This window comes from Nipponia nippon, unplaced genomic scaffold, assembly GCF_047370975.1.
Source record: "Nipponia nippon isolate SJK-2023a ecotype South Korea unplaced genomic scaffold, ASM4737097v1 scaffold_15, whole genome shotgun sequence".
Lineage (NCBI taxonomy): Eukaryota > Metazoa > Chordata > Aves > Pelecaniformes > Threskiornithidae > Nipponia > Nipponia nippon.
This window is the reverse complement of record NW_028262331.1, coordinates 10,684,164-10,709,334: the sequence shown is the minus strand read 5'-3', so window position 1 is coordinate 10,709,334 and position 25,171 is coordinate 10,684,164. Positions and strand designations below refer to the sequence as shown.

The window sequence follows — 25,171 nt, the reverse complement described above, 5'->3', positions numbered from 1 at the left end:
GTATAAAATCTAAGCAACAGCAGGAATGATCCCATGATACCTGTAACATTTCTGAAAGACAACTCATCACAGAGAAACATCTCTCCTGCACTGTCTGCTGATGTCCATGCCACAAACACCAACAGTGGCTGCATTGCTATTTTCTAAGCAGTGAATTAACAGGGGGGGAGAAAAAAAAATCACTGCAAGAACAGAGCAGTTGGTTTACTAGCCCAGCTATTTCCATTTTCCCCAGATTACAGCCTGTTCCAGCATGCCTACTCAAAAATCATTTTAATGACCCAATGGGTGTTGCAGTTCTCCTGTCCAGCTAATATAAATGCTACAGAAGCTGTCTGCAGCTGCATGAAATGGATGCAGAACTTTTAAAAAATAACCGTACATTTGGAATCACAGAGGAATTTAAATGCTTTGTACACCTCTTGTATTCCTGTCCCAGGGAACAGAAGGAAGAGAGTTCATTACACTGGTCACTGCTTGGGAGAGGGTAGCAAGAGAGCACGAATAAAACTAATAAGCAGTTGGAATATGTTCTCTTCCTGCCTTAGACTGAACCCCAATTTGTTCACCCTTTTTAGTGACCACACAAACGGAAGGGCAGTCTCAACACTGTCTGCTCCCTGAATTAGCAGGATGTGGCAGATTTGAACTGTCCACCTCCCTCCCCCTTCCTCCACCCCTCCTCTTCACCTCTTCCCTTCCCCCAGTTCTGCAGGCATCACAAAGGATTTAAAAAAGAGCTACAAAGACATTCTTCTAGGCTCAGGCAATTCCAGTAACCTTAGAAACCAACAATGGTTGTGAGCCTGGCAGTTTGGCCACAGCAACAGGCTGCTTTTCTGTTCTCTCATTGTCACTGCTGCACCTTCAGCTGTGCTACCCAAACCTCGCTGGGCTGGGAGGCAATATGCAGCATCACATTCAAAATAAATAGTAGTAAATAAAAAGAACAACTCGGTCCTGAACTCACCCTATTTTACCAGAGTCTGCTTAGTTACATTAGGACCAAGCTGGAATAACTTCCATGAAAATTTGCTGAATTTTTTCACTCAGGCAGATCCCTGCTGCAGTCAAAGAAAATTTTTGCTTGTGTAAGGATCAAAGGCAACTGAATGAGAACACCGTGATCTGGCCTGCAGAGCCAAAAATGGGAAAAAGAATGGAAAAAGCCTTTTCTCCTTTGTTTAGCCATCAGTGGACTGAGCTCTACTTATATTGCCATTAATGTTACACTGAACTGAACTGTCCCCAGTACAGAACAGCATGGGGAAGCCACGCACAGTCCAGACCCAAGGGAACAATCCGATGGCAGTGCCCTGCAGTCCTGGAGTTCCCAGTAACCACCATAACGTGGCCAGGATTTCAGGCTCCTCTTCCAAAGGGAGGAAAAAAAAAAAAGTGTCAGAGACAGGAGCTGGGGGCCTTGGCTTATCTGGTCATTTCTGATTCCCGCAGAAGTGTGAGATTATTCTGTGCAGTAAAGAGGCTTCCAGTGATTTGCATGTGAAGAATGAAACTGTATGGCCTGTGAGCATGAACAGCTGATGCTGGCCACCACACAGACCACCACAGGAGAGTTATTCATTCCATTCTTTTACACTGATGCAATGCTCTTTGGTATCAGTTTGAACTGGAAACTTTACTCATGGGGGTGTAAGGGTGTGTATAAAATGAAAAAACCTCTCTTGTTCTGAGCAAAGACTCCCACCCAGTCAAAATCCAGATCAAAATCCATCTGCCCATTACTGGGTTGCAGTCCATTTCATTTTGTAGTCTGAGTGCTGTGTGAGGCTACACAGTTTCACAACCATCAGTGTGGGACAAACTTGTAAACTCTGACCCCTTTTGCTAGTCTAAGTTTAGAGGGACACAGTGTTATTGGCTATTTTTGGATCTTCACTAATTTATAATAGTGGCATGTATGCTTTTAGAAATAAGAAAACTCTAGGCTGTCACAACTCAACATTTTTGCCCATTTGTTGGTTATGTCAGCGCACAAAATTTTAACTTGGTTTTTTTTGGCTAGTACTGCACACAGAATATAGGATGGTAAAGTATTATTATTACTATCTAGAAAGTTAGTAAGTGATTAAGTTATGGCATCATTCTCAGACCTAGCAGGCAGAAGAAGAGGAGGTCCTGGTAATGCAGGACCTTTGTCTCATACCGAGCAAGGTGTGAGGCGTTGCTTCAAATGCTATGATGAGAAGGGAGGAGAACGAAGGGAAGGGAGTATTTCAGCACTCCCGTTGGGTGACCACTGCTTCTGGGAGAGAGCAAGCACGCTTTCCACCAAAGGTTCCTCTGTGTAGCCCCATACTCCCACCTTGCCTGAAAGTAAGTTCAGGAAACTAACTAAAACCCAGCAGGCAGCTGGGAACGTCTTGAAAGGGCGGGAAGGTTCTGTGCTGAGGGTTGTCTCCCCCTTACCTGTACAACTTCTTTCCTCACATTGACAATGTCTAACCAGTCATTGAATCTTGGGTAGCTGTTGAGCTCTGCTGTCCTGTCATTCAGGGGCACACTCAGCTTACACTGCCGTTGTCTGTGGATGTAGTCAATCAGTTTCACCTGTTGGGATCCAGAAAGTAAACAGTTAAGTTCCTTGGGATACGTTGTCATCTTCCTGCACAATGTTTGTATAGTACCTAGCCAAAGGGGATGCTGGTTTGTGAGTGGGGCTCTTTCATGATATAAAAATGACATATTCTTACAAGCACTCAGGGAAATTAATTCAGGGAAGCACTTCCCTCACACCAAGCATCTTTATTCTTCAACATTTCAGCAGAAGGCAGGACCTTGCAGGGCTCACCCCTGCAGGACTCTTCTCTAAACTCCTATCAACAAAAGTTCTGTGCAGAGGCTGGGTGTCATGTCAAAATAGGAAAGGGCATCCAACCCATTTGAAACACTTAATTACATTCAGTTTAAAGGCATTGCACACGTACATGCAACTTCATTCTGGATGCTGTGGATATTGCTGGTCTAACCTACAGGACCATCTGCCCTCTCATCCACTGCTCCCATATGTTTATTATATCCTCTTACATCGGGACTCATTTGGGCTAGAAAGTCAGTGAGGCAGGAATAGCCAAAGTACCCAAAAACTCTGAGGCCTGTTATCTGATGGGCATTTCTGTTACCAAATCAACATTAAAAACAATGATCTTAAAAGAACAAAAATTCAGGCAGCTGGACTAGATGATCGTTGTACATCTTCTATTCTATCCTAAAGTTTTATTCCAAAGCTTTTATTACCTGACCATCTCATGCCAAATGCACTACACAGAAACTTCCACTTCAGACACAGAAAAATAAAACAGCAAGAAGGAGTATTATTTGTGCTTTATGTTTGCTTATCAAAAAGAAAATATTCGCAAAAGATTTCTCACTATGTCAGACGTTCCCATGGGGCAGACTTAAGCTTCAAAACCTTCCTAACAAAACAATGCCTCAAAGCAAGTTAGCTGATCCGTGATTTATAAACTAAAACATGTTCTTAGTCAACAAATTTTAGCATTTGGGACAAGATCAGACTACAAATGAAAAGGAAAAAACAAACATGGATTCTTTGACCACTGTAATATCTCTCCTCTTAAGTTTCTCCTCAAAATATTTTTGGCCTATGTATCTGAATGATGCTATACATGACTTGGATGCACAATCTCAGTTATACATGGGAAAGAGAATTAGATCATCTCCTCCTTCCCCAGATAAAGGATATGTCAGATATTACAGGGAAAACAGATATTGCGTTTGATCTCAACTGAACAACACCCATATGGAGCATAATGCTTTTGGGCTGCTCAACAGTTTGGGAGAGCTACTACTTTGTAGTAACTGTCCTAGAACAAATGCAAATTCTTCCTTGGCAATATATGGGAATCACTTGTTTTATTGAAAGGGGAAAATTCTTTCTCCTTCTCATCTTGTTTACTGTGACCCAGTCCTGCAAATGTATAATCGTGAGGCTGATCCATGTGCTCTTACACACAAGCCTGTTAAATAAGCAAGGCTCTGCAGAGGATAATAACAGAACATGCACAGAAACACAGTTAACCATAAACAAGCACTGAGCAGGAGGACCTGTACTTGCACAGGGGAACTACACTCTGCTAAGTTATTACATTGCAAATACTGTTTTTTTAAAACGGGTGACGAGACCATGGTTCTAGCTACAGTCACAAGTTCTTGGGACTCAAGCCATTGTGGGCCTCACTTTTTGCATATGGCTAAAGATGGGTAGTCCAGAGTAGGAAAAGCCCTGAAGGCCATCCTTGGGATGGCAACAGATTGCAGCAACATTTGACTGAAGTGACCCCATCTCAGTGTTGGAGACCAGCATATCCAGCTGGATGTTCGTGGCTGCAACTTCAAAACTAAGCTATTTCCACGTGAATGGAAGAGGCATGCAGATCACTTGCACCGTAGCTGCAGCTGAAGCCAGTGGAAGCCAAGTGGCAGCAGCAGCCCCCAACCAGAACAGTACACTGGGTGCTTCTTGGAGGTTGGTTGCATTCTAGCAGGAGAACCACCAGTTCTGTGTAATGAAGAAAGCCAGCAGTTGTTGATAAGGCATTTCTAGCTTGTGCTTTCCTGTAACTTAGCTGAGGGTTTTGTTTTATGAGCAGTCTGAGTCCTCACAACTATCAGGTATAACACAAAGTTTGTCTCTGCCCACATATATCTGAATTCAGACAGCAGTGTCATGAAGTCTGAGTTTTATCAAAAAGTGGGCTAATGCAAACAAAAGCAATGCAAACTCTTCATGCAATGAATACAGAACTGCAAAGCAGTGCCACTCTTAGGAGAGGCAGGTGTGCAATAAAAGGACTGCCATGTCCTAGAAGACTCAGCCATCCCTTTGCATTTACACTCTGACCACCCAGCTGAAACCAGAGGAACCTTTTAACTATAACTTCCTAACATGGCTTTGGAGCATAAGACCTAAAAGAAATTACCTCGGAAATCCCACTCAATCGTTCTCAGTCTCAGTACCTCTTTTTATAAAAAGGGGATGATAGCACTTCCTTTTTTCCACCCTTTGTCTGCTTTCTCTAGTCAGACCCAATGCTGCAGGGCAGGGCAGGGCAGGGCAGGGCAGCCCCTGCAGGCAGCCACGGTCCTGCCAAAGCCGGCTGGGCTCCGAAGGGGCTGGCGATGGGCTCAGCAGAGGCCTGGGCACCACCGGCAGCCACGTTCCCGTGCCTGTACTCTGCGCCGATTAGAGACAAGTCAGCTTGCTCCCTCAGCACAGTGCCATATGCTAGTGTGACTATGTGACTTTTAAACACTGCTGCAGCTTGTTCTGCCTGTACCCGTACTCTTAAACTTGCTGTCAGCTGTACTCTCCTACACAGTTGCACCTTCAGTTGTGCCCACCCCTAAATTAAGATGTCTCAGGAGCATGCGTGCTCTGTTCCTTCAGAGTTAGCTCAGCGCAGGCAAGGGGCACCTGCGAGGTCATTGGCTTAGTCATGACCTTCTGCTGTCTCGCTCTCATATGTGTTTTCCCATAAGAGCCTATCCAGCAAGCTCTCCCGTTCACAGTCAGGTCAGAAATGAGCTTGGAGATGCCGTTCCAAGTATTTTCCTGCTAAGTGCTTGGTTTAAATTTTTTCTGCTTCTCCTTGTACTTTTTCCCCACCTCAGGGCTTGGCTCTGTACCGTACACATCCTGACACAGTACAGCCAGCTGGCCGACATGAGATGCAGCGCGACTCTGCAGATCTGCCTCACCGTTACAAATAAGTCTGTGCACGGCTCGGGGGTAACTCCCATATTAGGGGGAGGAGCTGGAAATACTGTCTCCTACGGTTAAAGCGATTGTTCCACAGTTTAGATTGAATGTTATTGTGGCTCTTGACTTTTGCCTATCTGTCCTAAGCCTCCTTTTTTAACAGGAAAGACCTACATTCTCATCATTAGGGCTTCATTCCACTCAAGCCACTTGGTTCTGTTCGTACGGCCTCCAAATATACCTTGTTTGCATCCTGGCTCCTGCCCTCAAAAGACGTTAGGGAGGAAAATACTAGAATGAGAACGAGCTGACTTTGCTGCAGGTAAAGACAGGAACAGGATAGTCAAAGCCCTGGCAGGAAAAATGAGGGGAGCACATTTTGCCCTTCTCGAAGAAGAGGGGATCTGGGCAACCCATGGGCTAGAAGTGAGGTTAACCAAGAGCATGGAGTGGGAATGGAGGAGATAGGAGCAATGAAGACCTGGTATGAACAGAGGGGGAAGGTCCCCTAATAAGAGGCAGAAAGAGGAGGTTGCAGGAAATTTGAGGACTACTCAATAGGCCCAATATGCCAAAAATCAGCCTACATACATAAATCAAAAGTAGTGCAGCTTCCTGGCTGTGCAATAGATATGCTATGGAAAGGGGAAGGAAGACAGAAATCACCCAAGCCTTCTCTTTTTCTGGAGGCCATTCCAAGCATGGTTCAATGATGGTATGCACTTTGATATACAAACTGCAACCACAAAATCCAACCGAAGGCAAACAAGTCAGCTGCGCATTTGTAAGCCGCGCTATGCAGGCTTCCCAGGGCACTGTGGTATGTTACTGCTTCTTCCCCCAGGTCACCTCACCCCTTCCCCGTTCCTGGGCATACCTCAAGGTTGCTGAGCACCTAGGGAAAGAAGCAAGATTGTTTGCAAAGTGATTTTGAAACTGGTACAGCCAGCTGTGACAGGCCTATGTGTAAAAGTAGCAGCTCAGCTCCTCAGTCTGATTGTAACCTGTTATTTTAGTGTAGGACATCAGGCAAGATTTGCTTTCCTGGAAGAAGGATGAGATATCAGCATACTCTCTAAAGCTAAAGCTCCACACTTAGTTATATATAACACTAATTATATGCAAATGCCTTAAAAGGAGCACATGACCCAGTATAAAGCAGGGAACTGCAAGCACTGATAGTGGCAAGAAAAGGTGTGGGAATCTGTTCCAAAAACCACGGTGGAAGGCAAGAAGGACTTAGCGCCTATTTATAAATGAAAAATCACAAATTAAGTAAAAGAAATTATACAAAAAATGTATGGCCCCACGTGATCCAGTATCACGAGGACAGCATGATGCTTTGAGGAAGGATATTCTCGAGGTACAGGCACTATTCTTGCATACCCCACAGAAGTTCTCCTCACCAATTCCAATGTCACGCCAGAAGCACCATATTTAATGAGTACGAGAACGGACCTCAGCTCCAGGGAGCTGGACTCCGCTCCTAGCTCTGCTCACTGACTGTGAGCAAATTAAATAACGTCTCCTCTTCCATCCTGCATGTGGCTCTGCCTGCTTGTATCACATAAACTCCCTGGAGCAGGCACTGTCTTCAACTATTTTCGTACTGCTTAAAAAAACATACGGGTTCAAATATTCCCACTTGACAAGTCTCAACCATGGCATAAAATCCTAAAAGGATACTGCTGGACAGTACTCAATGCAGCACAGCTTTCAATATCGAACTTTTCTTCATTGGGATATAACAAAAATATAATTCTCAAAAATGGAAAAGTAGTCCGACAGCACAGATCTGAGGATCTTAGATTGCCAAGTCTGGTTTTCCCATGATAACTCCTTCGCATTTACTCTTCAAGTCCAAATTTGTTTTTCCCTAGTCCTATAAATAGTGTATTTGCATTCTCTTCCCACCCTACATGCACCACACTTCTCCCCTAGGATGAATTTTATTTTGTTATTTCCTGCCCAGACTTTTAACTAAACTACATGGTTTGGCTTTAATAGCTGAGCTGTTGCAAAACCCTTTTCTGAGAATATAATAAAACTTCTGGGTTCAGTGACGCACATAAAAACCCACAAACAACATGCAGGTCTCCAACCACAAACTAGACAGAGAGATAAAGCCAATAGTAAGCTATTCACTGCCTGCTTGCCAAACGGCACATCCTACTCATCACAAATGGCAAACCCCACAACTGAAGCAGCGATACTCCAACTGCCTTAAACCCACAGAGATGGGAAAGAACAAGAACAGAGACAGGATATGGGGCAGCTGGAGTAAATCGCTGTTTACAGGGTGTGCTCCAGGAGGGCCCTCCTTCTCTCTGTCTGGTGCAGCTGATGGCCAGGACACCCAGTTCTCATTTGCTCCAAGAACTGCACGTGCTGCAAGGTGCAGTCCTGGATGCACATTTATCTCCTCCTTAGAGCACCTTTTCAATTCATAGCCCTTTCCAGCACATGTGAGAATCAGGCCCAAGATGTTTAGGAAAAAACTGCCAAGCTTGTACTTTTTTTTTTTTCCATTTACACAAAATAAACAGCAGATCTCTTGAGATACAAGTTTGCCCATACTCATGACCTCAAGCCAACGTTTGGGAGTTTAAATGACTGTGAACAAAAAACAAATATCCACAAGTTCTTCGGTTGCACTTCTGCAGACATGGCACAAAAAAGCAATGGCATCTGTAACACTAGTTCACTGACATCAGGGTGCAAAATTCAGGAGTCCTTGGCAAGCAAGGAGTTATCGCAAGGATGAGTTGGAAGAATTCAGTATTCAAACTGCAGCCCAAATATTTCTGACCTCTGGTTACTTGATCAGAAATCACATTCTAACTTAATTTGTCACAGAATGTTAATAGTTATGGTGCCTAACCAGAGAAATTAAGTTTCATGCATTTGGGGTCAACTGTCTCTCAGCTTCTTGTCAATTATGTTTCATTCATCTTTAGAAAAGTGGCATCTTACTCCAGAAGTCATTAACAGGCAAGCACATTAAACCTATTGCAGCTGTTACACTTGGCCAAAAACCAATCAGTCTGAATTCAATGCAATTGATCCCAGTAAACAGGGAGAAAGAAGCAGAGGATAGAAGAGTTTGCATTTTTCTTAAGTCTTCCCTAGCTTATTCTCAGGCTTTTAATCCACAAATCTTGGAATACCCTATAAATGCAGCAAGAATAATCATTTTCAACTCACGAAAAAGGGAAACTGAGGCATAGAATGGAAATTAAACAACTTGGGGACAGCCAGAGGAACTCTGATAGGAGCTCTGCTTTACCAAAGTGCCAGCTGCGATTCCTGCAGAATATCAACAGTTTGAGACCAAGTTTGAATCAGTGATACATTTCACAAGCAAATGCCATGTTTTCACATTTTCACAAACCTTTTAACGCTCTGCTCACTGATGCCTACAACTTTCCTTGATGACCTGAAACATATGCAATGTTTAGAAGAGGGGTTTTTGCAATACGCAAAACAAACAATTGTCATTATTTAATCAACAAATCAAGCACATGTTCAAAAGCAGATCTTATTTCTCCTGTCCCAGGAGATGAAATCTCATGGAGTCTGGCAGCACTTGAAACGACAATAAATACGACCTTACACCAATACTTTCAAGCCTACAACCACTTACTGCCTTGCAATTTAACAAGCCGGTGGCTGAAGTTTTGAAAGGATTAGATCGATGTATGACCCAGCTCTTACATGTGGCTAAGAGAAATGCAGATCATCTGTCTTCCTTCAGACAGGAATTAATCAGGAAGGAACTCCTCTATTAACCTCCTGCCAAGAACAGGACCCAGAGGGCAAGGGTGTGCTCTCTGAAGCATCAGACAATAGCTGCTGCTCTAGCAGGACACTGCGCTAGCTGGACCAGTATCTCATACAGCGAGGGAGGTTCTGCATTTCTACCTCCTGAAACAGAAGACAAAACTTCTGATCTCAGGGTTTATCTGCATGGGACACTGGGGAAAGTCAGATGAGTCATTTTAAGGCATCCAGTGAAAGTGGATTCACTTTGCACCTTTACTGACTCTTACCTATTTTCCCCAGTGCCATTACATAGACAAGCCCCAAGTCAGACCAAAAAAAATCTTGAGCAACCTGAGCACTGAAGAGAACATAAAAAGGTCAGAATCTGACTTGCCAAATTTGTCTCTGAAGTCATGCTCGGCAACCATGTGAGAAGCTGATAAAGATCTCAACAACCATTCAGAGACCAGCAGCAATGTGAGTGTACTTCAGGACTTTTTTCAAAGTCATCAGAGTTAAAAAAGAGAAAAAAGAGCAACTGAGTTGATCCATGCAAAGGAAAGAACTAGTATTTTGTTTTTATAGAGCAAGCAATTCTGTATGCAAGGCTGCTTGCTTTGAGGTACGAAAGCTGAGAGCTGGGGAAGAACCTGTGATCTGCACAAGGGCTCAGAAGGCCGCTGTGCAGGTGGCTGGCACAAGGAAACACCACCTTCCTGACCGCGTCGGTGCAAGGCACGCACAGGGGCTCGCTCCTAAGTACAGCCCAGCAATAAGGGTCACTCTTCGGCACTTCTGAGATACGGTTGTCGCTACCCGCTCTGCCTCAGGTTCCCATCTTTGAAACGGCCGTAAGAACAGACCTTCTTTCGTGGGTTTTGGAAAGATGATCACAACAGAGCTAGTAAGTCACCTAGATACCACAGTAACAGGGAGGGAATACTAATACCAAAGTGGTACAAATGCTGGTTGGTTTCTCCAGTTAGGACTGAAACGCAGCAATGCCAAGTGTGTCCAGAGCAGAACCCTCCCTGGTATGCAGTAATCAAGGCAGTCACAGTTTGTAATCAGAGCCTGAACGCTTATCTGGGGCCAGAGAAGACCCAAAGAAATACACCAGGACGAAGCGCCCAACCAGAGAAGACAAGAATAAGGCCAAAGAATCATTACGCAGAAATAGCGCTGAGGTTCTCCTGGTCTGTCCTGCAGACGGTGCGCAGAGCCAGGAGCAGATGGATGGATGGAGGATCACAAGCCATAGCTTCTAGTTTCAGCTCTACCAGGGACCTGCAGACGCAGGGCAAGCCACTTCATGCGTGCCTGTGAGGCCCGCTGTTCAGTCAACCATCCAAAACAGTTCTGATTCAAAGTAACGGTCTGCAATACCCTTCAACTAACAGCAAATCAACTGTCTTCGCAACTCCTGTACGCCACACAACCCAACGCTGAGCTGTTCCTTCTGTGAACCGAAGCTTTAAGCAGCTAACTCATCTGAATGCCCCCCGGCTATCTGAATTGTTATCACCATCTGATCATAGCATCACCAAGCAGCAACTGAAGTCTCGGAAATTCTCATTTCCCCTCTGTGTTCACAGGAGTAGCTTGTTGCATGTATAGGTATAAAAATACCTTATAACAATGCGGACTCTTCCCTTGCCAGTATAGGGAGAACTAACCCAATGCCTGTTTTTGACTGGTTTAAAACCCAGTCTTCCTGGTGAAATGGAGAGAGTGGCTCTGTACCCTTTTAACATGACATATGCTCATTTTGCAGTGAAAACTCATCCAAACCTGTTCATAGAACATTTCGTTCAACCACTCAGGAAACCATCCTTCCCATCTGTGCTTTCATTAGGAACACTCAGATGATGCAGGATTCAGCTGGAGAGTCTTATAATCTCTCAAACTTCAAAGCTACCTTGAATCCAGCATGGAATTCAAACAGCTTTTTTCAAGGCAAGCACAAGAGCTGCACAGGAGCAAAATGCACAACCCAAAAAAAGAAGAAAAGATGCAAAAAAAAACATTTAAAGGAATGATATGTATCCTAAAAAATGAGGTCACTCAATTTCTCACCCACATGGCTTTGCCCTCAAAAACAACTTAACTGAATCCACTAAAGGATGACATTTTGACATGTGTCTTCACCAGCCATATATGAGTAAGGCCAAGGTAGCAGATAAAACATTACAAAGAAATATCTGGTAGCAGATTCATTTGTTTATTTGGGATGGTATCTGAGAAAAGGAGCTCACATACATGTCAGACACTGACCTGCAGTCTGTGGAATTCACATTCACTTACTTGAACCCCGCTGACTCATTCACCAAGGAAGCGTTGCAGGGTAAGCAACCTGTCTCCTGTCTGAGAGGTGAGGCCTGCCTTCTAGTTCTGGCTCTGCTAAAACAGCAGCCAGAGCACTCTCTTCCTCGGGTCTGTTTCCTATCCACCTCTGCGCTGATGATACAAGTGCAATCAAAGGCACCAGGTATGTAGGTGACCACTATGCTGGACCACAGGCACAGTCCCCTTTGGAAAAGACAGCTTGCAGAACAGTGCCACTACTCTGAATGCCAAAAAAACAACTTATAAACATTAACATACTCACAAGACCCCATGTGGTAGCAGCTAATTAAAAATAAAAAAGAGGAAGAAGGTTTAAAAATAATTTGCTCAAAGTCAAGGAGCAGTTCTAAAAACAGGTCACGAAAGACCTAACTTTCAGTCCTCTGATCTAACCACTAGATCGTGGCAGCACTGACTGCGATGGAGCTTCTAAAAAGCAGAGGAAATCAGAATGATGACAAGGATGGGAACAAGCACTCCGAGGGACAGCTGCATCGGGGTACCACTCTGCAGGCTGCAGCACGCCACAGTGAGGGAGCTGAGCTAACTCACATCAGCTGAGGATCTGGGCATGGAGTTTCGGTGCCAGCCTTACTTGCAGTGGCTTCTGCACAGCCTGCTGCTTCTGCAGAACCTGGGCGTCTGGGCTGACTTAAGGACTTTTGGATTTACTTATAGAACAAAAAAAAAAAAGGGAAATAGTTTCTCAATGCATTGCTAAACAAACCCTGCAAAACAAAACCCAGCACAAGTCAGCAGAAAAGTGTACAGACAAGGTATGCTCGGGGGGGGGGGAAGCCTTAAGAGAAATCGGTAAATAACAGGAGAGAGAGGTAGAGGGACAGGGAGAGATGGAACACCAGATGGATGGATTTTCCCTTGAACCTTCAGTCATGCCTGAGGCTGACACAATAGCCACTGCCCAAACACTACAGTATGTTATTTCTGCTTTGTCAGATGATGCAGACAGCATCATTTATGGGTCACTTGGAGGCCACATACCACCCCTTTTCTCTCCCCTCCTTTCTTTTTCACAATCCCAGCAACTGAGAGCTGTAAACACTCAGTTGAGGCCTCCCCAGCTAAGAGTGGGAGTGGAAGGATGAAACTGCGCAATCAAGTGGTTCCCTGTGCCTGATAATGTGATTCTCTTCAAGGATTTCATCCCAGGGAGGCATCCGAGCCTAATGCAGTTGCAGGAACAGTCCTCTGCTTAAATATCAAAGATTTCACACCCACTGCACACTAAAAATGAAAGCCCCCCCCCCCCTTCCTTTTTAACCTGAGGACATGCAACTGCAACAGAACGATTGAGAGCGCTCTGCACGACTAAGAACTGTACTTACCATTTGCTGCGCACAACCCTGCTGCCGCCACATCAGATCCCCAGCTCAACCTTCTCTCAGCTCAGACTTCTCTCCAGCACCCATCTAGCTTCTTTAGCTCAGCCATGCTTCATTAGGCTTAACTGTATTTCCACATGGAGCACAGGAAGACTAATACTTCCTCCTGCACAAAGCGGATGCCGAAGGATGTAATTACTCCAAACTGGCCTACAGACCTGTTAAGGTTTCCCATCCACTCATGAAATTAGTGCACGTGCCATTTAGCAGGCTTATGGATTTACCCTGTTATGAAGAATACTTCTATCCAAGCAAGCGCACCTCCAGTTCTCATTCATTTGATTCCTTCCACAGGGTCCCCAGATCCTGTATCTCTTCACATGCAGCCAAATCTCAACCAGCTCAAACCAGGTGACCATCTGGAGGAGTATCACCATCAGTCCGGAGCCTGGTCCTCAACAGCTAAGACTTCACAAAACCTAGTTCAACAGAGTCTTGGCCCTCAACCAAGGTCTTTAACAATAAGTTTACAAGCATCTGTCAGAAATGGACTAGGCAGAGCTACTCATGCCTTTGGCAAGACAGCAAAAAGGATCTCCTGAGATCCCTTCCAAGGATTCTACACTGGCCTAGACACTGACTCGCATCATAACAGCACTGAAAGAAATCTGGAGAGCCTCAAGAAATCAAAGACTTCCACCTCCCTGCCCCAAGCAAAGATCAGCCCTGAATAAATCTTTCTTGATAGTTGGGGAAACCTAGGCTCAGATCCTTCTTCTCCTTCCTATTTCTTGCACACTCCTAAGCAAACCACTGCAGGCCAGATCCCCTGCAGCCTGCAATAGCAAGTTAGGAGCTTACATACTTTGATGGTTCCGCATCTTATAGTCTTCAGGGCTCAGTTCCTGGTTTGTTAGAGTGTACACAGTGCTACCCTTCTTCACCGAGCTGGGGAAAAGGGAGGGGTTTATGAGGTACTCAGATCCTAATACCACACAGGCTTCTCAAAATATTGCAGATAAACAATTACTTGTCCAACTTATCTGCTGTAGCCCGTAAAGTTATACAGAGGTGAATGCAGCCCAAAGATAACACTAATACTATGCTTCTCTCTATAACTATAATTGTTCAGTGTCTTGGCAAATCCACTGTATCTCTCCTCCCACAAAGAAAACAACTACCCCAAATCCCCTGCCAGTGTTAAAATGACTGCAGCCAGAAAGCAGCAAGTGACAGGGAGAAAGATTACACGAGGTTCATAATCTGAAGAGGAAACACCAGGTCATGTTTTTGGGATACGGGTTGTGTTACGACCCATGGATGTCTCTGTAAAATTCAAAACTTAAAGCGCCTTTAAAGACAATGTCTTCCATCATTTTTATGATTGCACTGATCAGTCTCACACACCTGTAAAAGAACCCTCAAGTATATCTGACTGTATGGTGGGGAGGCGGGAATAAAGAAACCAACAACCTGTGCATGTGTAAACTTGCAGCACAAATAAAGTAGAGTTTACAGCAAAACATATAAAGCCAGACGTTTCCTTCAGCAAGGTCAGGAAGGGAATGACTAATTCTAGGTCCTCATCATATTCTTGCACTTCCCTTTCCTCTTCGTTGCAAGCCTCATTCTGCAAGGTACTGAGCACCCACAGCTCTCATCAGAGACAGCAAGGGACCAGGGGGCAACACCTTGCACGTCTAGCCTGACAGCTCCCAGTCCCGTCTGAAGGAACTGAGAGGTCTCAGAGAACAGAGCTCCTTTAATGAAGCAGTTTACGGTCCAGGATGCTGTCCCTAATCCTAAAGGGTTTTTTCTCACATTTCTCTTCCCCTTCCCTTCCCAACCATCTCCCTTTCATCTTACCCATTTCTATTTCTGAAGCCTCAAACTCTTCCATTCCCTCAGGACCTGGCTGGGGAATGAGACAGATCAGCAGCTTGTTCTCTGCAGCACTTGGACTTATTAGCAGACCAAGGGAAGGAAACAAAACACAACAAAATCAAATCCTCTGCTCGTTTGACTCAATTATTTGAGCACTTCAAGAGTTCCACCTTCCCCCCCTCCCTCTGACACACACACTTCCCCTAACTGCTGCTGGGCTGGACTTTGGGGAAGAAGTTTATACAGAAAAAGTTTAAGTCCATGTAGGAGCAGGTTGCAGGTCTTAGAGCTGAAGACATTATGTCTCTGCACCCGGGGAAGTCTTAGCTAAGAAACCTTATTCTGTGAAATGCTCCAAATTATTAGCTTTCTTCTAGAAAGAATGGAGCTATTTTGGAAAGGACTGGGGTCATGTTTCTCTTTTCACAGACACTGCGCGAGAAAGCTGCCATGGCTCACTGCTCACATTTTGTTTTCCCAAAAATCTGTTTTCCTGGTTAACGTTTGCCTAGAGCAACCACATGGGGTTGTAAGTACAAATATAGTATTTAGAGTGGAGACACCTGAATCTAGATTCCCACCCCACAAAAGAACATTTTTTCTTTGTGACTCTGACACTTTCGTCTAAACCATGTTGTGGCCACTTAGAAAGTGGAGGAAAATATAGTTGCTGACCTAGTAATAGTTGTATGAGGAAAAATACACAGGAGACTGATAAGCAACAGTTGGCCATACAACCGACAGTACTGCAGCAGCTATTTGGCATCACACAACAGCCTGGAAAGATTTTAATCAACCCTTGAAAAGTGATCACACACACGTGCAAAGACAACAAGCTCCAAGTTTAGCATCTTTAAGCCAGATACAATATCCATTACTTTTGTGAATTTCCACAGAAACTCCAGACAGCACATTTCTCTCTGTGCCTAGTCAGAAAAGGAGGTGGGGTTTTTTGGTTGTTGTTTGTTTGTTTGTTTTTGTTCATTTAAGACAAGTGTATTGTAACAAACAGCTTGTTAAACCCAAGCCTTTCCCATGAAAGTGATTTAGGCAAGTTTCACATTTTCAAAGCGTTCTATGGAAACAAATCAAAGTTCTCAAAACGTATTTTTCTAATAAAAAACTGCATTTAAAAAGACTTCACTTCTGCATTAAATGTATAAGGAAAGGAAATGTGCCAGCTCAGGATCAGCATTTAAGCATTTTGCATGTGCGTCCAAAAATTATTTTATACAAAATTTGTGAAAAATTTGAGCCTGACTTTTCACCCCAGTTGGGGACTGGAAAAAGGCCTTTGGAGCAGGAAAGTCCTGACATTTGCCATCATTTCCACTCAGAACTCCTGATCACTGCAAGACTCAGAAAAAATCCCAGAGCATCAGCCTGTAGCAACATTTCTACAAAGTGTATTTATACACTTGTTCTCCTTCAATCCCCTCATCTGCTGAGCTTTGCAATTTATTTTACATCTTGCACTTTTCATGCTATACAGTCTCCGTGGGAAACATTATTCAAAATATTTCTTCATCACCCCTTTTGCGTTACATGGGCTTAGTTATATCCCTTTTGTCTCAAAGTGTCTCCTCTGATTACCCACTGGAGAATAAGTTCAGCAGCCTCTAAGATTCAGGATTTTTGCTCAATCTCTTGCTCAGATGACTGCATCAGAGGAGGGACTCCACTGAGCAACAGCGACCAGAAATGAGAAAAAACCATGCCTGCTTATGAGAAAATAAAAAGCCATTGTAACAAGCCTCTATGCTATTTTGTAATGGAAATACTCCCCTCCTAAAGAGCAGGGGAAAGACAAAGGGATTCTATGTTGTATTCTTCTGGCTGCGAACTGACAGTTCTGAGTGCTGGATTCATTCCTTAAGCTTTAAGATTTTTCGCTGCAGCTAGCGAACTCTTCGTAGTTATACAAAGATCACTCGTATTTTTTTCAGACTCTTTTCATTTACAGTATTTCATCTTGATCTTTCCAAAAGGAACATGAATAAGTTGGGCATTACTGAAAAGACCAACTTCCCTAAGATGCTTTTGAAAACTGAAACGCCACACCTGCACAACAGAAGACTCTAATGCCTACCCTACTACACCTCCTGCTATGTGTGATATAAAACACTGCTGGGAGTAATTCTTCCTACAGCACTCCTCCAGAGTAACAAGGCCAGAAATACAGTGAAGGCCTACAGATGTTTGAGGGATCCAGCAGTGCTGCAGATAGCTTCTTACCCGTCTCATAGGCACAAAGTCAGCGCCCACATACAGCTTTCCTAATATTTGGTTCAGACAGTAGTTGGAAAATAGAACAAATCAGCTCTCCTTCCAAAGCTCAGCTGTTCTGAGGATCTCCACAGATACAAAACTTACATCTGCTCAGCCATCACGTGATAAGTGAACAAAACAGCAGGATTCTCTTAAGTATCAGCTGTCTTTCTTCAGTATCCAGCTTCTGAATCCAAAATGTCTTAAAACAAAAAACTTTCTACCTCCATCCTTTCTTCATAGTCTGTCTTCTCCTTCGTGTTTTGGCAAAGGGAATTTATAAATTCAACTAGATTGTTTACAGTATAATCTTGAAAGTGCAAATAATGAGCAGTAGACTATTACTGGCTTTCCAGCTGTGATCTGATTCAAAGAATACTGAAGTTATCTGAAACTGATTTCCCAGATTCACTGATTTGCCAGAATGCTGGATTAGGTCCTATTCGTGTTGCATGTTACCCTGACAGTACAGTTGACGTAAGAGCCTCGTGCTTGGTTAGGTTAGAAACACAGGCATTTGGTAGCTTGATACAAGCAGTTTGGCTGCCCAAGCTGGTCCTCAGCCCGGTGTTCGACATTCTGGAGTCCATTTCCATAGCCTGCCTGCAAAAAACCCTGCATGTTGAATCTTGTCTCTACAACATTGCCACTGCCAATCATTTTCTTCAATTGATAAGAGAAAGAGAGGACTGAGCGCAGTCACCCAAAAATAGGAAGCTACAGCATTACTCACTACCTTGAGGACTTGCCTGCCTGCCTGCCTGCCCTTCTTCCTTTTTGATTACTCAGCAGATGTTCTTAAATCAGTTACTCAGTTTTTAAATGTACCTGCCAAAACCTGATTTCACAGGACACGCATCCACCCACTGAACTCAGCAAGGCAGTTACTGTTCCCCCCTTGCTTCAGTGAGAAAGAGCACGGCATTTTAAGTGAGCCTCACTACTTTAAACTGTACCACCGCATCAGACGAGCAGTGCTGCTTTATGTGGTTGAACAACTACCCGTTCATTGCGCTGTCACAAGCTGAAATCTGTACGGGCAGGATTCCCAAAAATTCCATTACTGAGTTGCTTTTGAGGTCTGCTGCAGTAAAAAAAGGCAAATCTACCCCCATAAAGGAAAATACTATTTCTAAAAAAGCCACAGTTCTTAAAAATTCAAGTTTGCCATGTATGCTACAGTCACCAGTGCCAAGACTCCATATTCTGTTGTCATGGTGAGATAAGCAGAGTTTGCTCCAAACTACTGCTACCAGCACTATTCCCGCTGAAACTTCTCAGCAAAAAGCAATGGGTTCTTTGAGTGCATTTGAATATCCTTGGAGGAGAACAGGTGAGGAGCCATATAAAAGAGGGAAAAAGACAAAAAACTATTCACATAAAAGCTTTTATTTCTTTATGTCACGATGTTTGTGCTGCCAACAGTTATAAGTCTAAGAATAATTTAGCGTCACGCAGCTGGTCAGACTTCAGCTCCTGGGAGTAGATTCTCTACTGCTGTATGCCTCTTTCATCCATATGCACTTTTTTATACTAGCATGTAATACGCCAGCAACATTTCTCCAGAGCAACTAAGAGGTATGCAGCTATAAAAACTTTGAGCTCTGCACTATAACTGGATTCTAAATATGTAACCTATTCAGAAAGAAAAAAAGTGTTAAAAGAAAGTATTTTTTTATTTTCACCATACTTGATATCAAATATTCCCCACCACTCCGTATTAACGTTTGTTTCCAAGAGATCAGATGTTTACAATCAGAAGATCTTTATACTACACAATGAATCAAAACACACAGCATGGCACTGATAGACATTCACCTTCCATGGTTCCCCAAAGAATACTCACCTCAAATGTAGAAGTATTAATACAGGGGTGGGGGCTTCTGTGTTGTAGGGTTTGGTTTGTTTGGGTTTTTTTGGTTTTTTTGGGGGGGTTTTGGGGGGTTTTTTTGGTTTTTTTTTTTCTCCTTGCAGTAAAAATGGAGGCGGGAGATGGCTGAGAAAACCACACATTTTTTAAAAAAATAAAATATGTCTACTATAGGAAATTGCTTAACTGGAATGTGGCAACTTGCCACATTCTCTGAAAGTGCCTTTTAAAATAGCAAAACAGCTTTATTTTAACAACCTGCTATGAGATTGCATTTTGGTATTGTCAGAAAGAACAAAATACATTAAAACCCGCTCTGTTCAAAATGCTCTGAACCTATAAAGCAAGCTTCCTTATTTCAGATTTTAAGAGGAAAAAAAGAAAAAAAAACTTTGGTGTGTTCTGCCATACAGTGGGAATCGGAGATCTCCAGTTTGCTCATCAATTTTAGAGAATGCTTCTGGAGCGCCATGTACAATGCACTGAGGCACAAAATACAGGAATGAAAAAAGCTGTGCAAGCATAACTGAGATTCAGCTGCCAAGTAGAAAGTGGCTCACCCACAGCTCAGCTCTAGAAAAGACTCCTAAAACAATTCAAAAATAAAACGGAGTCAATGGATTGCATGCGTTTTCTATATCTTTTCTCTAGGGCTGGGTACGTCAGTAGTAAGTGGAAATCATACTGCGTGTGCGTCCCTGGTCAGCTCTCTTTCCTTCTCAGAAAACAAACACGTAAACCCACACAGCTTATCTTTCCAATTCCCTCTCTTTCTGCAGTTCCGTGTGTCCTCAGGTTAGCCTTTCTGCTGTCTCAAAATCAGGAACATTACAGTCTCAGGCAAACTTCTGTGAAGTGTAGTTGACTTACAAGTGGGGAGACAATGTAAGGGAACAGAGAGCCTAGCCCATGAGGTCTCAGACATAGAATCATTGAATGGTTTAGGTTGGAAGGGACCTTAAAGATATCTGGTTCCAACCCAGGGGGGAAGAGACATCTTCCAGTAGACCAGGTTGCTCAAAGCCCCATGCCTCCCATCAGGCAAGTATCCCCAAACCAACCCTCATGCAACATGGTGAGTAAGCACATCTGACAATTAGGCTAGAGTACAATGAACACAGAAATTCCAATTATGCTTGAGGTATCCTCAGCTGAAGAATCACTTCTCCAAAACATTCCTGATTTCCTAGTGTGGAAGTACTCACACTCCTAGTGCATTCACTTAACTCTGTTGTTTGCAGAAAGCTAAAGATTCACGAAATCTAACACAGTTTGAGAAATTTACTTCTATGCAATTAGGAACAAGGGAGAACAGCATTCTGGACAGCCAATCACCCAAAACCAGGAGGGACTTCGCTGCAGTGGATTACAGGCAGAAAATCCTCTCTGAATCCCCAGGACCGTCCCCCTGAAGGAGTCAGTGTTATTGTAATGAGAATGAAAGACTAGTTGAAGAAGTTTGGGTTTAGCATGAGATGTGGGGAAATGCTATAAAGCAGAATGGTGTTGCAGAAAGGCTTTATTTATTGCCTTTTTCCTGATTTTGCTTTGAAGTTACTAAGGTGAGCTATGTGCATAAGCTCTACTGTTTTATTCTGCTATAAAATTGCTGTTCAGTTGCTGGGTTTCTTTGACTGTGTGTTGAATGAGGTTTTGTACTGGACTCGCTCTCCTTCCTTCCTACTCCCCCTGCTATTCTGCAGGGACATGAACAGAAAGAGTGAGGCAACAGGAAGAATAGGAGTCGCCTCTACAGAGACAAAGCAGGATGTGACCTCTGTTCCCTAAACAGGGCACAAATGGTCGGATCATGATATCCAAGCTGGTGTCTCCCTAAAGGAAAGGCTATAGCAAGGACCAAAGTGAAGCTGTTAATCTTGGGTTAGAAACTGTGAATTTAATGACATCAGTGGTGCTTTGTAGAAGGAACTTAATTACCCGCAAAGAACTTAAATTAGTGACTATTCTGATGGACTCTTGCTAAACAAAGCTTGGACAGTCTAGTACTTGATGAAGCCTCAACTCTGCTAAACTTTGATCTTACAAAGTGTTGGTGCTGCTCCTACCTGAGAGCATCCAGCTCCTGCAGCTTTGGTGCCCTGCTCGCATAGGACAGTGTCTGGAAACCTGTGTGACCTGTTTGTCCAGCTCAGAGGCAACCCTTCCCCACTCGGGCTGTGCTGCCCTATTAAACTTTGCCTTTGAATTTAACAGCCTATGACACTGGTTTGTTTCCACGAGCTGCCTGGCCCCCTGTTTCCCGGGGCAGCATACAGATTACTAGCTGGAACAAGGCAACGAGTGTGAATTACCATAAGGTAGTCTCATCTCCAAGAACAGATACTGAGCTGTACAAAGTGTCTTTTCAGCCTCAAATCTAAAAAACTGCTGTATTAGCATGCAGCAAAGTACAGTTGAGGGAGGCTTTACTGCTAGTAGCCAAGCACCTTTAGTAACTCAGTGCTCCCGTGCTGGCTATAGTTACAATTGGATTACTGTTGTTGGGACTGTACAAACACCAAAGATAGTACCCCAATGCTAGAAGTTCATACTTTGAGGGTAGTGATTCACCTAGTTCAGCCTCTTTAATCTCCAGTCTAGCAGACCACGCCAACAACTTCTGAACATGTCTGCCTTCAAAGCCAGGGCCTTGGGTGATCTCGACTATGAAGGATTTCTAGTAGTATCCTAGATAATAAGAAAAAAAAGCACTGCAGTTGACTAGCTCAGTTAGTGGTAGCTAGGATGACTAAACTCCAGAGTAGCTACACCCACATGCCATAACAGGGTTGTGACGGCAGGTGTAATTGCTCAGGCCATTAAAGTCAGAATAGCCACATCTCCTAGGGCTACTGAAGTCTCACCCCCAAGCTACCAAGGTCATTCTGCATATGATTTATTCAGCTATGCCTTAGCTCAGGAGGTCAAACACATACTGCGGCAAAGCTAAGAACTGTACTCAATACATCTCTAGAGACTAAAAAGGGAAGCTTCCACTGCTGTTTTAGAGCTTAGTGCTCCTTGTATATCTCTTCTACTGGAAGGGACCTACCTTAGTTTAGTGTGCATGACAGTTGAACCAGCTTCTTGCAGTGCTTCAACTCTAGCTTGCTTTTCCCGTTTAGCTGAAACACTTCGGTATGAAGCTAAGTAAAACTGACCTAGAGTTTGTTTATGCTTTCAAAGCGTATATGTTCTGTGCTGGAAATGAGTACCTCTAACCAGACTGACTCTGTACTACAATAATAACTGGAAATGAACTCTGGACCATCGGCTCCCAGCCACTCTGGGTTAGATCATGTTGCATAAATAATAGCCAAGTCTGGGGGAGGGGAGCACTCTTTCAGTGACACAGAGCAACCTGTCTTCTGCTGCAAAGGCAAATACTCTTCATCAAAGCTTCAGAGCAGTGATGATATATATGAAACCAACAAACACAGCAATGGGAGAAAGAGAGAGGAAAAAAACTTTTGGGTTGCACAGCAGCTGAAAGGAAGGGACCAGGCTATAAAGCCAACTACTATATAGTTTCACTTGAGCTTGAACCTTGAGACTAGCAGATAACCTGTCAGGAGTTTGCTTCAGATATCCGATCCAGATAAGCAATGCTAAGGCTCCATTTGTCTCAAACATGCCATCTGTAGTAGCCATTCCGATGTGAGAATTACAACTGCACTTTTATTGCACTAAGTCCCGTCTTACCCCAACGTCCACATTGTCCCGTCTCCCAAAGGCTCAGTAACATCAGGACTAGGAGCACTTTCTCTGCAATGTGTCTGCCCTAGCTACATGCCAAGAGAGGTTAGAAAAACGGTGACTAGTAGCAATGCTCTCATGAATAAGTGGACTGCTTTCAGTTCCTTTCAACTGAAACTGTAATGTGCTCAGCTTTCACTTACAAACATTAAAACACTCCCTTCTTGTTTTTGGTCATTCTGGAGAATGAGGAAGGATAAAAGAGCATGGGGTGAGTGTAGGCAGTCCTCCCTCTTATTGCAGGGGGGGAATGGTAGAGTACACAACTTCTCACCCCAATTGTTCGTTCTGAGGAGCCTTTCAAAACATGCTGACACATCCACTATATCTATACAATAAGACTGTAAATTAGTCTTTTCCTTCACAAAAGGCTCATGACAAATGATGATCTCCAACGAGATACAATGACCTGCTAAATTGTCTATTGGTCTCTTGGGGGGTTTCCAGGACCTCCCTGAACATCATTTCCTAAAGTCCTAAAGTCAAACATCTGCACTTATCCAGTGAAAGAATGCATGGCTTGGGTAGTGGTAGAAGCACTTTCCTACATGCTATTCTTGATTCCTAACTATACTAATAGTTCATTATCGGCCTCAGGAAAAGGTTCAAGCTCTGAAAAATGCACAGAAAGACCTTAAGAGTAACTGGACTTTAAAGCATTCCTGTAATCATTCCAGTGGCAGAGATTTTAAAGCTAGGTGTGAACAAATGAAATCTTTATACAAACAGTGAATATTATTTAGGTCATGGCTAGCAGTAGTCGCACGTTATGGGGGCACGGATGAGAGCATCATGCAAGAAATTTCTTGCCACATATATGGCTCAAAAGGAAGAAACACAAATAAGAGATGGTTCTGGATGCTATGAGGGGGCTGAAAGAGCCGGAGCAGCAAAGCTGATATACAAAGAGAGGAACAAGGAAGAAGGTGATAGAGGAGGGTCAAGAGCAAGACACAGGCTTTGAAAGGTGAAACAGCTCTGACGGTATGCTATCACTGTCAAGGTATTATCCCAATTTACTGTGGTATTGGCCCCATATGTGATGCGAGAAAAGTAAGTTAGAAGCTCTTGTCACATGGTCTTGTAATCTTCCTAACCATTCTTTGTCCTTCTGCAGCAGTGTGGAGAAGTAGTAAGCTGTAACTTTTGATCTGGAAGCATCAGCCTTTTGAGTGCAGGACACTTTTTGTATAAATGATTAAAGCTTCTTATAGGTTGGAGACCAGCAACGGCAGAATAGCTGGAAACAGGACTCTGACAATCATTACATACCCCTTTAAGTCCAGTTTTAAATATTGTGCAAGATAACTATATCAAATTTTGTACTTGGTTGTATAACTGTAAGTCTGGACAATTTCTGCATCAACTTTTATAGATCAGCTGCACAGGGTAAGTCAACTCAGGATTTGTTTCTTTATCATGCATACGGGAGAGAAAAAAATCAGGGTAAAGTCATTGGCCTGATGTCAGATACAGCCTTCCATCGTGTATCAAATATTATTTCTCCATACACTCAGTTGAGATGTGTGCTTCAAAATGAAGACATATTACTGTCCTCTGTTCTGGATCAGATCACAAAGCTTCAACTGAACTGTATTTCTCTACCTCAGCACTATGAATGCATCAAGTGAAGCAAGACACCACCAAGAACCTGCAAAACTATTCCTTTAAATCCTACACTGGAAGGAATTTGACAGCAGACAGACAGACAAACTCATCTTCAAAAGTACTTAGTAATTTTCCAATAATGAATGGAACTTGAGTTGCATCTACAGCGTGCACACTAAGCGCTAAAAACACACCCAAGCTTATGCTCATTCTAAACACCAAATAAGCGTAATAAATACCTGGAATAAGGTTTCCACAGGTGACAGTTCTGTAATACTGATTATATATCTTCAAACTGCATTTCACTTTAGAGGCTATGTAAACAATGAATGGAAGACGGTTATTGCTGTAAATTTACAAGTACACTTGGGTGGAGGCAGGCTGGCATCCTCCCATGCTGCGGCTTTCTCACGAAAAGAGTGAGCTGAATGGGAAAAAAAGTAATGTTGCTGAAACAAGCATCCAGTAAGATGAAATAAGAAGGGATATCTTACAGTTGTTGAATTTTCACCACCTTAAGGGTGAAATAAGGCAGAGAAAGAATCCTTCTGTATTCTAAAAATATCCACTTTCTCAGTTTATTATCCTTTGCTA

At 43.4% G+C, this 25,171-nt stretch overlaps 1 protein-coding gene across 1 annotated transcript in view; it reads right to left on the bottom strand.

Moving 5' to 3' along the window:
* KSR1 (kinase suppressor of ras 1) overlaps positions 1 to 25,171 on the bottom strand; it is a 76,075-nt gene that overhangs the window by 34,617 nt on the left and 16,287 nt on the right. Inside the window, exon 2 of the mRNA XM_087751826.1 lies at positions 2,431 to 2,571. Within this exon, the coding sequence (XP_087607952.1) occupies positions 2,431 to 2,571 (141 nt within the window). The remainder of the gene's footprint in view (positions 1 to 2,430; positions 2,572 to 25,171) is intronic.